The sequence below is a fragment of the Octopus sinensis genome, linkage group LG12, assembly GCF_006345805.1.
Source record: "Octopus sinensis linkage group LG12, ASM634580v1, whole genome shotgun sequence".
NCBI classification, from domain to species: domain Eukaryota; kingdom Metazoa; phylum Mollusca; class Cephalopoda; order Octopoda; family Octopodidae; genus Octopus; species Octopus sinensis.
Window position 1 is genome coordinate 79300025 of NC_043008.1, and position 14530 is coordinate 79314554.

A 14530-nucleotide genomic window follows, 5' to 3' on the forward strand; every position below is an offset into this window, starting at 1 on the left:
TATGTATATATATGTATATGTATATATATATGTATATATATGTATATGTATATGTATATGTATATGTATATATATATATATATATATGTATATATATATGTATATGTATATGTATATATTATATATATATATATATATATTATATATATATATATATATGTATGTATGTATATATTAGACATAGACATAGCTCTACTGTCATCACCCATACGAGTGCTGGTCGAGAAGGGAGTGAAGCAAGGAGATACAATCTCCCCAAAACTTTTCACCGCATGTCTCGAACAGATCATCAGAGGCATCGAATGGCAAGGTGGTGTCAACATCAATGGCGAGCTCCTCACTCACCTCCATTTCACTGACGACATCGTACTCATCGCTGAAAACATGGATCAGCTTCAGACCGTGCTGACGGAGCTCGATATCAAAAGTTCTGCAGTAGGTCTCAAGATGAACCGCATGAAAACAAAGTTCATGCGGTCAGACAACGTATCAACAGGTCGAATGGTGATCGGCAGTGATGAAATAGAGGAGGTAAAAGAATATGTCTACCTGGGACAGGAAGTAAATACGTGCCGGGATATCAAAAAGGAGATCTCACGGAGAGTAATGGCCAGATGGAAGGCGTTCAATGGCATAAGGGATGTGCTCAAGGGAAGGTTGGACAGGACCACCTGCGCCAACCTCATTAACAGTGCAGTTCTGCCTGCAATATTATATGGTAGTGAAACATGGGCTACCACAAAGAGAGAAGAGCAAAGACTGGTAACGGCTCAAAGAGCCATGGAAAGGTTAATGCTTGGTATCTCGTTGAGAGAGCACATAAATAGCAAGATCATCAGAAAGAAGTCCGACGTGAGAGATGTCATCGCAGAGTATACTCGCAGGAAGTATAGATGGGCTGGACACGTCGCCCGGCTTACCGATAATCGGTGGACGCACGCAGTTGACGAGTGGTACCCGCGTGAGCGGAAAAGACCACCCGGAAGACCTCCACGATGGTGGAATGACGATTGGGATCACGTGGATAAGAAAGGCGCGATCCAGAGAGGAGTGGACAGTGTGCTGTGACAAGCGGTGTCAAATGGACGCCTGACAGACTGGTCGGTCAACATGATATATGTATGTATGTATGTATATTTTATTTATTTTATTTTATCTAGTTTCAGCTCACGAACTGTGGCCATGCTGGGGCACTGCCATTTGGTGTTGCTACATGATTTTACTTCACGAATGCTTTTTAGCAAATGCCATTTGGTGCATGAGAGAGGTCGATGCAGCTGCCCTCATCTGCACCTCATGCCGTGAAGTTGGTTAATCCGGGACACCTGACAGGAAGAGATCCAGTCCTACTTTAAAGACATCCACATCCACCCCATGCAGGTCCCTCAGGTTCTTCGGGAGGATATTGAAGAGCTGTGGGCCTCTGAACCCCAGGCTATCACAGTATCTTGTCCTACATCTTGATGGCAAATTTGGAGTCCTTGGCACCACGCAGTGGCACCCAGTTCTGGCATTTGTGTAACTCTCGATGCCAAAGTTTGGGAAAAGTCCTTCCAGGATCTTCCAGATGTATATTATGGCATATCTTTCTCGCCTACGCTCCAAAGAATAGAGTTTTAATCTCTTGAGTCTTTCCCAGTAGCTTATATGCTGCACAGAGGCTATCTTCTTCGTGTAGCTTCGTTGGATCGCCTCAAGTTCTGTGATCAACTTGACACTGGATGGTGACCATAGCTGAGAGCAATAGTCAAAGTGGCTTAGGACAAGTGTCCTCCAGAGGACCATCATGTTCTCTTGTTCTAAAAGTTCTAAGAATCCATCCTGCCAGCCGTCTACATTTTATTGCCAATTTAGCAACATGTAGGTGAAAGGTTGGGTCATCACTCATGTGAATACCCAGGTCACGCACTGATTGTGCCTTTGGGATTGCAATCCCTCCGGGTCCAGTGTATTCATTGTGTATTACATTTAGTTTTGCATGCTGATAGCGTAAAGCTGGAAACTTTTCAGCATTGAACTGCATGCTATTCTTTTTTTTCTGTTAATTTTACACTGGTGGGTGACCATAGCTGTGAGCAGTAATCCAGGTGACTGAGGATGAATGTCCGCCAGAGGACCATCATGGTTTCCTTATCTTTGGTTCTGAATGTTCTTAGGATCCACCCAGCCAGTCGTCTGCACTTAGTCGCCATCCTGGTAATGTGCACTTGGAAAGAGGTATCATCACTCATGTCGATACCCAGGTCCCTCACAGACTTAAGCTCTGGGATTGAAATTCCCTGTGGACCGGTGTATCCTGTAAGTTTAATATTCAGTTTTGGATGCTGGTAGCGCAGGGCCTGGAATTTTTCAGCATCAAACTGCATATTATTATCCTCAGCCCATCTGTAGATTGAGTCCAATGCCTGCTGCAGGTGTGCAGCATCGCTGGAGTTCTGTATTTTCTGCGAGACTTTCGTATCGTCTGCATAGCTGGCCAGAGTGGCTATCCGGGCATTTGAGGGCATATCTGAGAGGGCCACTATAAAAAGCAGTAGTCCCAAGACAGTGCCCTGTGGAACACCGCTCACTATTTGTGTGTTCATAGAGGTGGCTCCATTAACCACTACTGCCTGACTCCTATCATGCAACCACACTCCAAGTTTTCCAGCTATGCCGAGGTAACGTAGTTTGTGGTATATCATACCATGATCCACCTTGTCAAAAGCTTTTGCAAAATCAAGGTAGATTACGTCCACATTTGATTTGTTGAGTAACTGCCTCAACACCCAGTCATAATGCTGTAAGAGCTGGGTCAGGCAGCTCCTACCTGGTCGGAAACCATGCTGGGTATTACTCAGCAAGTTATTTTCCTCAAGGAATGTGATTAGTTTCTTTCTGACTATCCGCTCCATGACTTTGCTGATGTGTGAAGTCAGAGAGATAGGCCTATAGTTTTGGCATCTGCTCTACTTCCCCCTTTATGTATTGGGCATATTATTCCCTCCTTCAGCTTGCTTGGCAGTTTGCCATTCGCAAGAATGCTCTGGAAGAGAATCTTGAGGGGTTTTGCCAGGGCATGCTTACACACTTTGAGGAGGATGGCTGGGAAACCGTCTGGACCAGCAGCTGAGTTTGTGTCCACTTCATCTATGGCTAGTAGGACATCTTTTTCGCTAATGTCAATACATTCTATTGTAACCGCCTCGCTGGTTATAGGTGAGGCGGCAAAGAAGTCCACTGGTTCGTTCACTTGTCAGTGTTCCAACGGGGTGGTAAAGACACTTTTGAACTGGTCATTCAGCATCTCACTGATCATAGTTGGACTGTCTGTGAGGGCGCCATCCTTTTGGAGGAGGGGTCCTATCTTGTAGGGCACTGAGACTGTTTCTTTCGTGTAATGAAAGAAGGCCTTTGGGTTTGATTTAATGTTTTTTATAGCCCAGGCTTCTTTGTCTGCTTTCTCCTTTACATAGGATTGTTGCAGCCTTTTTTCGATCTCCATCAGTGTTGTTTTTAGGCGGGATGTTTCGCTACTTTTGGGATGTTGGTTGAGACGATTTGCAACCTTCATCCGTCGTCTCATGAGGATCTTCCTGTCTCTTGGAATCTTGCTCCTATTGTTTGGCCTTGTGCTCTGGGACATATTTCTGGCATACGGCTTGCACAGAAGACATGAAACATTCTAGTTTCATGTCAATGTCTGGTGTGGAGAGACATTCCGGCCAGTCCTCTCTGAGGATCTCTTTTTGGATCGATTTCCAATCTGCTTTGTGGAAGTTCAGATTGGAGAGATTTCGGGTGCTTCCTTTAGGCTGTATGTCTGGTTACTTTCGGCCCAAACATAGACAGCTCTATTATGTTGTGATCCGAAACTGATGTCGGTGTCACTTTCACATCATGAATGATGTCCATATTGTTCGTGAAGCAGAGATCCAGAATGTTATTCGCCCTAGTTGGCTTGAGTACAACTTGCTCCATGAATAAGGCATTGGTGAGGTTGAGCAGGGACTCCACCTGTACTTGCTTGCAATGATTCATTCCTGAGAGTATGTGACCTTCGGGCCATTTGACGTTGGGGAAGTTAAAATCACCCATAAGAAATATGGTCACGTGGTGTTCCAGATTCATGAGAATTTCTTTCATTCTTGTGAGGTAATCTTCAAACTTGCCTATGTGATTTGGGGCATCCGGTGGGCAATATGTATTGCATATGACTATATTATGTTGTCTTATGTATACAATTAAGGTGTCACATACCGAATTTGAGTATGTCATCAAGACCTGGGGCGCGAGGTCATCTCGGATGTATACAGCAACTCCACCATGCTCCTTTCCCTTCTGTCTGTTCGCAGTATGGCATAGTTTGGTATGTGTACTTCTGCGTCCTCTATATCAAGGTTGAGGTGAGTTTCCACAAGTGCTATGCATAGGGCTTGATTGCATGCAGTAAGATCTCTCAGGAAAGAAATTTTGTTTCTATTTTGATGCAACAGGTTCCCAATATTTAGTAAAAGTATTGAGGTGACGGCTGTGCAGGCGTTAGGGGAGGCCATCCCGTGTCTGTTGACTGTGGTGGGCAGGGTTCCTTCTCTGTGCTTGGTGTAGCCAGGTTAGCTGCCGGACAATTCTTTCCGCTATGCATAAAAAAGACTCTTGCTTAGCTACTGCGTTGCATAGAACATCTGAGGAGCGCACTTCGTTTTTAAAAGTTTTCCTGGGAGACATTTCTTGTGTTCCCTCGGTAAAATTTTTCTCCTTGAGTCCCCTGAAGTTCTGGCGGGGTGTCGGGTGGGCAAACCGGCAGTTTTTACCGCCCTCACCATGCCAACATTTGCCTCGCAGGTAGAACTTACAGGTTCTTCGGTGCCTTTCAGATTTCTTCTTTCCTGAAGTGTACTGGGTGGCATTGGATCCTCCATGGGGTTCTCTGCTGTTTGTGTGGTGGGTTGGAGTTTCAGCTTTGGTTGTTTTGCCTTTTCCCTCCTTAATTTTGTTTTTGGTCCTTCCTTTTTTCTTCTGTTTTTCTAATTTTTCATTTCTTCGTAGGACCACTGGTACAGGAGGGCTTCCGGTTTCTGCTCCCTTGGCTCCCCTATCCTTCACTACTTGGTCGTTCACCGGGGTAGGTGATCCATTTTCCTGAGAAACCCTGGATCACAGAGACTTCCGGCTTCCTTCTCTTTTTCGTCCTCTTCATCCTCATCAGCTTTGCCACAATAATTTTCAATTATGTTGTCCAGTGTTTTTATGTGTGGTTTTATAAGCATGTAAGACCGGATAAACTCATTTTTCTTCCGCTCTATCTGGTCAATGGTTCTATGAAAACCATTGTTTTTTAGCGCGGCAGTGATGATGTTGTTCGGCGGATCGCCACTAGCAATTGTCCATGCTCTTAGCAGAAGATCTAACTCTTTCTTTTCCCACCTTGGTGCCATCTTCGTTTTGAAGTCCAGAGGGGCAGTAGAGGCTACAGAGGTAATGAGGGATAGAGAGAGGTAGAGACAGAGAAACACAGAGGGGAAAATAGGGAAAGAGAGAGGGAGATAGGAAGGAAAGAGAGAGGTGCTATGAAAGAAATCGAGAGGGTGATAGAAGGAAAGCAAGGGGGTGTGGTGTGTTAAAGAGATAGAGGAAGGTGGGGGGAGGGGAATAGAAGGAGAAACAGAGTGAAGGAGAAGAGGAGAAGAGAAAGAGAGGCAGAGTGAAGGAGAGGAGGAGAAGAGAAAGAGAAACAGAGGGGAGGAGAAGATAGCAAGAGAAAGAGAGACAGGATGAAGAATGTGAGAGAGAGGGAGAGACGGAGTGAGAAGAATGGGTGGATGAGAAGTATATGAGAGAGAGGGTGAGGTGACGAGAGGATGGGTAGATGTAAGATGGAAAGGAAAGAGAAATGAGAGAAGAGGAGAATATGAAAGTGAGGAAGGGAGATGAGAAAAAGAGCAAGATATGTATATAGGGAGCTCTTACCTCTGTTGGTGACTAAAGGCCTCTCGCTCAGAGTAAAAGGCAGACTGTATGATGCATGTGTACGAACAGCCATGCTACATGGCAGTGAAACATGGGCTGTGACTGCTGAGGACATGCGTAAGCTCGCGAGAAATGAAGCTAGAATGCTCCGTTGGATGTGTAATGTCAGTGTTCATAGTCGACAAAGTGTAAGTACCTTGAGAGAAAAGTTGGACCTAAGAGGCATCAGATGTTGTGTGCAAGAGAGACGATTGCGCTGGTATGGTCATGTGGCGAGAATGGATGAGAATAGGTGTGTGAAAAAGTGCCACACCCTGGCAGTTGAGGGGACCTGTGGAAGAGGTAGACCCAGGAAAACCTAGGTCGAGGTGGTGAAGCACGACCTTCGAACACTAGGTCTCACCAAGGAAATGACCAGAGACCGAGACCTATGGAAGTATGCTGTGCGTCAGAAGACCCGGCAAGACCAGTGAGAACAATCAAAATCAAATCATATATCAGAAAGCAGGGGTTAAGTGACCCATCCGTTCGTGTCCGCAGTCTGCCTCGTCTGGCACCCGTGTCGGTGATACGTAAAAGCACCATTCGCTCGTGGCCATTTGCCAGCTTTGTCTGGCCCCCGTGTCGGTGGCACGTAAAAGCACCATCCGTTCGTGTTCGTTGCCAGCCTCGGCTGGCCCCCGTGCCGGTGACACGTAAAAGCACCGTCCGTTCGTGGCCGTTAGCCAGCTCTGTATCTTTCATACCTCTATCTTCTTCTAATTAGTTTTAGAATTAAATAACCCCTTCTTTTCCACACTTTAATATATTTTCCTCACTTTCTTTCTTCTACCTCCTCTCTCTCTCCGTTTGTGTATATGTGTGTATGTATGTGCACATCATCATCATCATCATCATCATTTAACGTCCGCTTTCCATGCTAGCATGGGTTGGACGGTTCAACTGGGGTCTGGGGAGCCCGAAAGCTGCACCAGTCCAGTCAGATCTGGCAGTGTTTCTACAGCTGGATGCCCTTCCTAACGCCAACCACTCCAAGAGTGTAGTGGGTGATTTTATGTGCCACCGACACAGGTGCCAGACGAGGCTGGCAAACGGCCACGCTCGGATGGTGTTTTTTATGTGCCACCGACACAGGTGCCAGACGAGGCTGGCAGACGGCCACACTCGGATGGTGTTTTTTATGTGCCACCGACACAGGTGCCAGACGAGGCTGGCAGACGGCCACGCTCGGATGGTGTTTTTATGTGCCACCGACACAGGTGCCAGACGAGGCTGGCAGACGGCCACGCTCGGATGGTGTTTTTATGTGCCACCGACACAGGTGCCAGATGAGGCTGGCAAACGGCCGTATATATATATATATATATATATATATATATATACATATATATGCATAGACGCGAACTTTAATAATCTTTCCGTCTTTATTTCAGAATCTATTATTTTCTATTTCAGCTTTCCTGTTAATAATCTTTCATTTTTATTTCAGCTTCGTAACCCCCTCTCTTTCTTCTCTTTCTCCCTCTGTCTCTTTACTTCTCTCTATCACACCATCTCCCTTCTTTCAGCCGTTCAATCTTTCCTTGTCTCTTCACTTCTCCACTTCTCTCTGTCACAATCTTTCCTCTCTCAGCCTCTCAATTTTTCTAAATATATAGTCGCACAGCTCTCAATCTCTCTAAATACACAGTCACTTTCTTTCTCTATTTCTTCTCTACCCTCTATCACACTATTAAATTTTAAATATAATTAGATAGATAAATTAGATAGATAAATAAATATAATTAGATAGATAAATTAGATATAGATACATATAATTAGATAGATAAATAAAATATCTTCTTATCTTCTCTCAGCTCTCAATCTCTCTCTAAATACAAAGTCACTTTCTTTCTCTACTTCTTCTCTGCCCTCTATCACACTATTAAATTTTAAACATAATTAGATAGATAAATAGATAGAGTATCAAACATGTCCAGAACCTGGAGACGTGACGAATTGGCGTTGTTCGTATGAGCCTGGCAATGCGCCGACGGAGATAACCCTAACAATATAATTACGGCTGCGCTGAAGAGCGGTAGTTATAAAAGGACAATAGCTCAGATAGAGCAGAAGAAGCAGGAGTCCATACGCTCCTATGCACTTGTACGATCTCACATTGGCACGCTTGATGCCATCTTTGAGAACGAACAGAGTAAAGATGGCAAGGATGGAGACGCGGGTGCTGATGAAAGAAGTCACCCCCACCTGGTGGACACCCGGGAAGAGGTTTCGAGTGAGAAACCTGCCCGGGAAGTAAACCCAAATGCAAGTGCTCCTACCAGCACCAAAAGAAGAAATAAAAGGAGGAAAAACTAAAAGAAAAACTCAAACAAAACCAAAAAATGAAACAGCCAAGAATAGAAGTAAAACTGACTATCCATATACCAAAAAGGATGGAAACAAACAGCGCACACGGGTGTGTAGGTTCTACCTGAGAGGTACCTGCTGGCATGGAGAGGAAGGTGTAGGCTGCCGTTTTGCACATCGGGGACCCTGCCGCAAAGACACGAAACAGATCAGAAACAAACTAACAAAAGGAAAAGGGATGGACCACACACCACCTGCCCCAAAACGGAGGTACGCAGATGTGGTGCGTGCCACAAACCGCCAACATGATCTTGTTGAAAGGGCAGCTACTGAACAAGAATCTTTTTTGTGCATGGCACAAAAGATTGTACAGCAGCTAACCTGGCTTCATCAAACCCAAGCTCGCAGATGGGACTACCCACAATATACAAGACCACCACAGCAAACAGACCCAAGGCGGACACCACCGGCAACAGCATACACCTCACCTTGATGCTCCTACTGAACATCAGAGGACTGCAAACACTCAGTAACAGGACAAAAATCCCGTTCTTGAGAGACTTTGTTGCATGCAATCAAGCCTTATGCATAGCACTTACGGAAATGCACCTGAAACCGGACATAGCAGATGCGGAATTACACATACCACAGTATGTTGTACTACGGACCGACAGAAAAGAAAGGAGTCATGGAGGAGTTGCTATGTACATCCGTGAGGACCTCACACCCCAGGTCCTTTTGTCATACTCAAACTCGGTGTGTGACACACTAATTGTACATATAAGGCAACTTGATGTAGTTGTGTGTGCTACATATCGCCCTCCAGATGCCCCAAGCCATGTAGGCAAGTTTGAAGACTGCCTTATAAAAATAGAAGTTCTAATCACATTAGAACAACACATAAGTGTACTTCTTATGGGAGACTTCAATCTACCAAATGTCAGATGGCCCGAGGGTCTTTCTCTCCCAGGAATGACAAGATGTGAACGAGGACAGGCGAGGTCCCTCCTGAACCTCATCAACACCCTGTACATGGAGCAAGTAGTACTCCAACCAACCAGGGCAGGTAACACACTGGATCTCTGCTTCACAAATAATATGGATCTCATCCATAATGTGAAAGTGACACCGACACTACTCTCGGATCACAACATGGTAGAGCTGACCATGTACGGGCCAAATGAAAGCATGAACATGCAGCCTACAAGAAACCCTCAGAATCTTTCCAGCTTGAACTTCCATAAGGCAAACTGGAAACAAATTGAGAAAGAGATCCTCAAACAAAACTGGCCTGAATGTCTCTCCTTGCCAGACATCGACGTGAAACTTCAACAATTCATGTCTGTAATGCAAGCCATATGCTACAAATGTGTCCCAGAGAGAAAGGCCACTGTACACAAGAACAAAATCCCCAGAGAGAGGAAAATTTTAATGAGACGGCGTACAAAAATTTCAAATCGCCTAAACAAACAAATTGAAAGCAGTGAAAAGTTCCGCCTGAAAATAAAACTGTTGGAAATTGAAAAATGTCTGCAACTCTCCCATGAAAAGGAAAGAGCAGAGAAAGAAGCCTGGGCTATAGACAACATAAAATCTAACCCCAGAGCTTTCTACAGGTATGCCAAAGAAACAGCTATGGTGCACTGTAGGATAGGGCCACTCCTTGAAAAGGATGGCACACTCACAGGAAAATCAATGAGGGTAAGTGAAATACTGAATGAGCAATTCAAGAGTGTTTTCACTCCACCCCTTGGGCATTTCCAAATCACCAATCCAACTGACTTCTTCACCACTGCAGATATAAAATCAGAGGCGGCGACGATAGATTACATCGATATAAAGGAAGATGATGTAATAAAGGCTATAGATGAAATGAAAACAGACTCAGCTACTGGCCCCGATGGATTCCCGGCAATCCTCCTAAAAGTATGTAAGAGAGTCCTAGCAAGACCACTGCAGTTCCTCTTTCAGAGCTTCCTTGCAGCTGGCAAACTTCCAAGAAAACTGAAGGAAGGTAAAATATGCCCTATTCATAAAGGAGGTAGCAGAGCGGAGGCCAAGAACTACAGACCTATCTCTCTGACCTCACACATCAGCAAGGTCATGGAACGAATAGTCAGAAGGAAACTGATCACCTTCCTTGAAGAAAATGACTTGCTGCCTGACACCCAACATGGTTTCCGACCAGGAAGAAGCTGCTTAACTCAGCTCCTACAACACTATGACTGGGTGCTGAAACGACTGCTCAACCACTCAAATGTGGAAGTGATATATCGTGACTTTGCAAAGGCCTTTGATAAAGTCGATCATGGAATGATATGTCACAAACTGCGTGATCTTAGCATAGTTGGAAAACTGGGAGAATGGCTTCATGACTTTCTGAAAGATAGAAGTCAGGTGGTAGTGAGCGGTGTTCCGCAGGGCACTGTTTTGGGACCACTACAGTTCATAATGGCCCTCTCAGACATGCCCTCAGCCACGCAGAGAGCCACGATCACAAGTTATGCAGATGATACAAAAGTTTCACAGGCAATACAGAACCCTGAGGACACTAAACAGCTGCAATGTGAGCTGGACAAAATATACAAGTGGGCTGAAAAGAATAGCATGCAGTTCAATGCTGAAAAGTTTCAAGCTTTATACTATCAGCATGCAAAACTAAATGCAATACCCAATGAATACACTGGACCCAGAGGAATTGCAATCCCAGAGGCACAATCAGTGCGTGACCTGGGTATTTACATGAGTGATGCCGCAACCTTTTGTGTACATGTTGCTAAATTGGCAATGAAATGTAGACGACTGGCCGGATGGATTCTCAGAACCTTTAGAACAAGAAACCATGATGGTCCTCTGGAGGACACTTGTCCTAAGCCACTTTGACAATTGCTCTCAGCTATGGTCACCATCCAGTGTCAAGTTGATCACAGAACTTGAGGCAATCCAACGTAGCTACACGAAGAAGATAGCCTCTGTGCAGAATATAAGCTACTGGGAAAGACTCAAGAGATTAAAACTCTATTCTTTGGAGCATAGGCGAGAAAGATATGCCATAATATACATCTGGAAGATCCTGGGGGGGACTTGTCCCAAACTTTGGCATCGAGAGTTACACAAATGCCAGAACTGGGCGCCACTGCGCGGTGCCAAGGACTCCAAATTTGCCATCAAGATGTAGGACAAGATACTGTGATAGCCTGGGCTTCCGAGGCCCACAGCTCTTCAATATCCTCCCGAAGAACCTAAGAGACCTGCATGGGGTGGATGCGGATGTCTTTAAAATGAAACTGGATCTCTTCTTGTCAGGTATCCCAGATGAACCAACTTCACAGCAGGAGGTGCAGATGAGGGCAGCTGCATCGAACTCTCTCATGCACCAAATGGCAGTTGCTAAAAAGCATTCGTGAAGTAAAACCATGTAGCAACACCAAATGGCGGTGCCACAGCTCGTGAGCTGAAACTAGAATCAATCAATCAATCATATAATATATATATATATATACATATATATATATATATATATACATATATATATATATATATATACATATAATACATATATGACACCGCTAGAAAAAAATCCCATTTTCCGTAGCGGTGTCGTATGAAATTGTCACCCATAATTATAACCCTAGTATCGATGTATTGCATTTCAATCTATTTTAGATTTAGGGTTAGGGGAAGGGTATCTTTTTTCTTCACAAATGTAAATAAACCCAATCCGTTTCTTAAACGAGGGACATATTCATACAGCACGGAATGTTTTCACCCCAAAGGGAGGTCAGCGGTTAAAATTGCCGAAATGCTCGAAATTAAAGACGAAATGTTACAACATATAGAATTTTCTCAATAAAGCCAAGAAAAAATGATGTTTTATAAAGCCATTGTACCAGTATACGAAGTTTAAAAGTGTTTAGTTAACTAGAAATTGTGTTGAAAAGTGCCGTTCAAAAGGAAAAGATCCAATTATGCCAGCAATATCTCAATTTAAACTTGAAGGAAAAAAGCCTTGCATATTTGTTTTTACCTGTTGCATGTATGCATGTAAAATCCGCAAATTTCCAAGCAGAAAACAGAATCGAACTGTCATTTTAATCCCGAGCAAGGCCAGGTATCTCTGCTAGTTTATACATAAAAATAGGGATGGGGCGTTGAGGGTATTATGTGGCCATGACGCGTGGAGGGGAGCAATTTTAGAACGTCTGAGGTAGAGCGACTACAGAGTAATGTAGAATTAGAAAAGCGAACCTATTCTTGCACCGAAATTACTGGTAAAAATCATTAATTAAATAGAATTTATCAGACTTTCACATCAGAATAAAAGTGTTGAATCAGTAGATGATAAAATACACAAATAAGTAACGGTATAATCGACTTAATTAATCCTTTTGTCTGTCCTTGTTTGTCCCCTCTATGTTTAGTCCCCTGTGGGCAATGAAGAAATAAATACACAATACAATGGTAACTTTCTTTTTAAAAGTTTTGTTTTGAAAACAAAACATATACATGAAGATATTACTGAAAGTTAAAACAAAGACGAAATACAAAGATAAGGTTAATTACATAGGTAACGCAATTAATGTGAAAATAGTTAAAATAATAATAATAAATTAAAAAATATGATCCAAAATAGCTGAAATTACTAACAATTTTGGGGAGTTTAGAACAGAAAACATCCATTGCTTCGACTCGTTCCTTGGGAGAATGCAGAGGATCTTCGAGGATGAAACACCGCCTCTAACTACCGCAACTGCAAAACGATACTCTTCTATCCACGTGTAATATCTACAAATTGACTTGCATAAGAGCCGTTTAAGAAACGGTCGTTAGTCCCATGAATATAAAAAAAAATAATAGACAACATTCTAAAAACTCAACAAAAGTAACCAGTAAAAAAATGAGGATAAGAAACAAAAAGAAAAGAAATAAGATACAAAATTAAAATGGAAGCCTATAACTTCCTGTCAATACAATAGGCGGCAAGCTGGTAGAATCGTTAGCACGCAGAGTGAAAAGCTTGGCGGTATAATCGACTTAATCCCTTTGTCTGTCCTTGTTTGTCCCCTCTATGTTTAGCCCCTGTGGGCAATGAAGAAATAAATACACAATACATTAAGCGGCGAGCTGGCAGAAACGTTAGCACGCCGAGTGAAATGCTTAGCGGTACTTCGTCTGTATTTATGTTCTGAGTTCAAATTCCACCGAGGTCGACTTTACCTTTCATCCTTTCGGGGTCGATAAATTAAGTACCAGTTGCGTACTGATGTAGATCTAATCGACTGCCCCCCCCCTCCCCAGAAATTTCAGGCATTGTGCCTATAGTAGAAAAGCATACAATATTCCGGCGGAGGTAAAGAATACGTACACCACCCGTTTTCGGCGTAACAAAAACAAATACTCTAATCCTAACTCCTAAACACCCAATGTACATATTCTTTACTTTCGCCCAATATTCCCCTGCTCGTTTTAAAGACTAGCGAGCTTTTTGAGGTAGTTGTGGTTATTAGCATGTAGAGTGACCACAGAGTAATGTAGAAATAGAAAAGCGAACCTATTCTTGCACCGAAATTATGGATAAAAATCATTAATTATACAGATTTTATCAGACTTTTACATCAAAATAAAAGTGTCGAGTTAGTAGTCGATAAAATACACAAACAAATAACGAAATGCAAAGGTAACTTTCTTCTTAAGAGTTTTTTGTTATTGTTTTGTTTTGAAAACAAAACAAATACATGAAGGTATTACTGCAAGTTAAAACAAAGACGGAACAGAAAGACGAGGTCAATTACATAGGTAACGCAATTAATGTGAAAATAGTTAAGAAATAGTTATAATAATAAATTTAAAAATTGGGTTAATGTTTACAACTTGACCTGGAAACGAAAATTAGAAAAAATAGTACAACGGGTGTTTAAAAAATGTGTAGGAAATGAATATGAAAAAAAAAATGCGTGCAATGCAACGGGAGAGTGGGGAGAGGACCTCGGAAAATTCACAAGATCCGAGTTTTACCCTCATAACTTTTGGAAAATGGGGGGGTTTTCCACTAAAATTTTATATAAATACCTTTCAAACAGCATACATTACGATTTTAAAGAAATTTGAAGGGAAAATATTTTCCAAGTGAGTGGGGAGAGGACTTCAGAAAATTCACAAGCTCCGAGTTTTTCCCTTGTAACTATTAGGAAAATGTGCTTTTTCTTTATTGAAATTTTATATAGATGCCTCT

The 14530-nt window shown here is 43.0% G+C and overlaps 1 protein-coding gene across 1 annotated transcript in view; it reads right to left on the bottom strand.

The window, feature by feature from the left end:
• Positions 1-13341, bottom strand: part of LOC115218062 (adenosine deaminase-like protein) — a 37936-nt gene extending 24595 nt beyond the window's left edge. The window contains exon 1 of the mRNA XM_029787831.2: positions 12946-13341. Coding sequence (XP_029643691.1) covers positions 12946-12978 — 33 coding nt within the window. The 5' untranslated portion in view covers positions 12979-13341. The remainder of the gene's footprint in view (positions 1-12945) is intronic.
• Positions 13342-14530: the final 1189 nt, after the last annotated feature.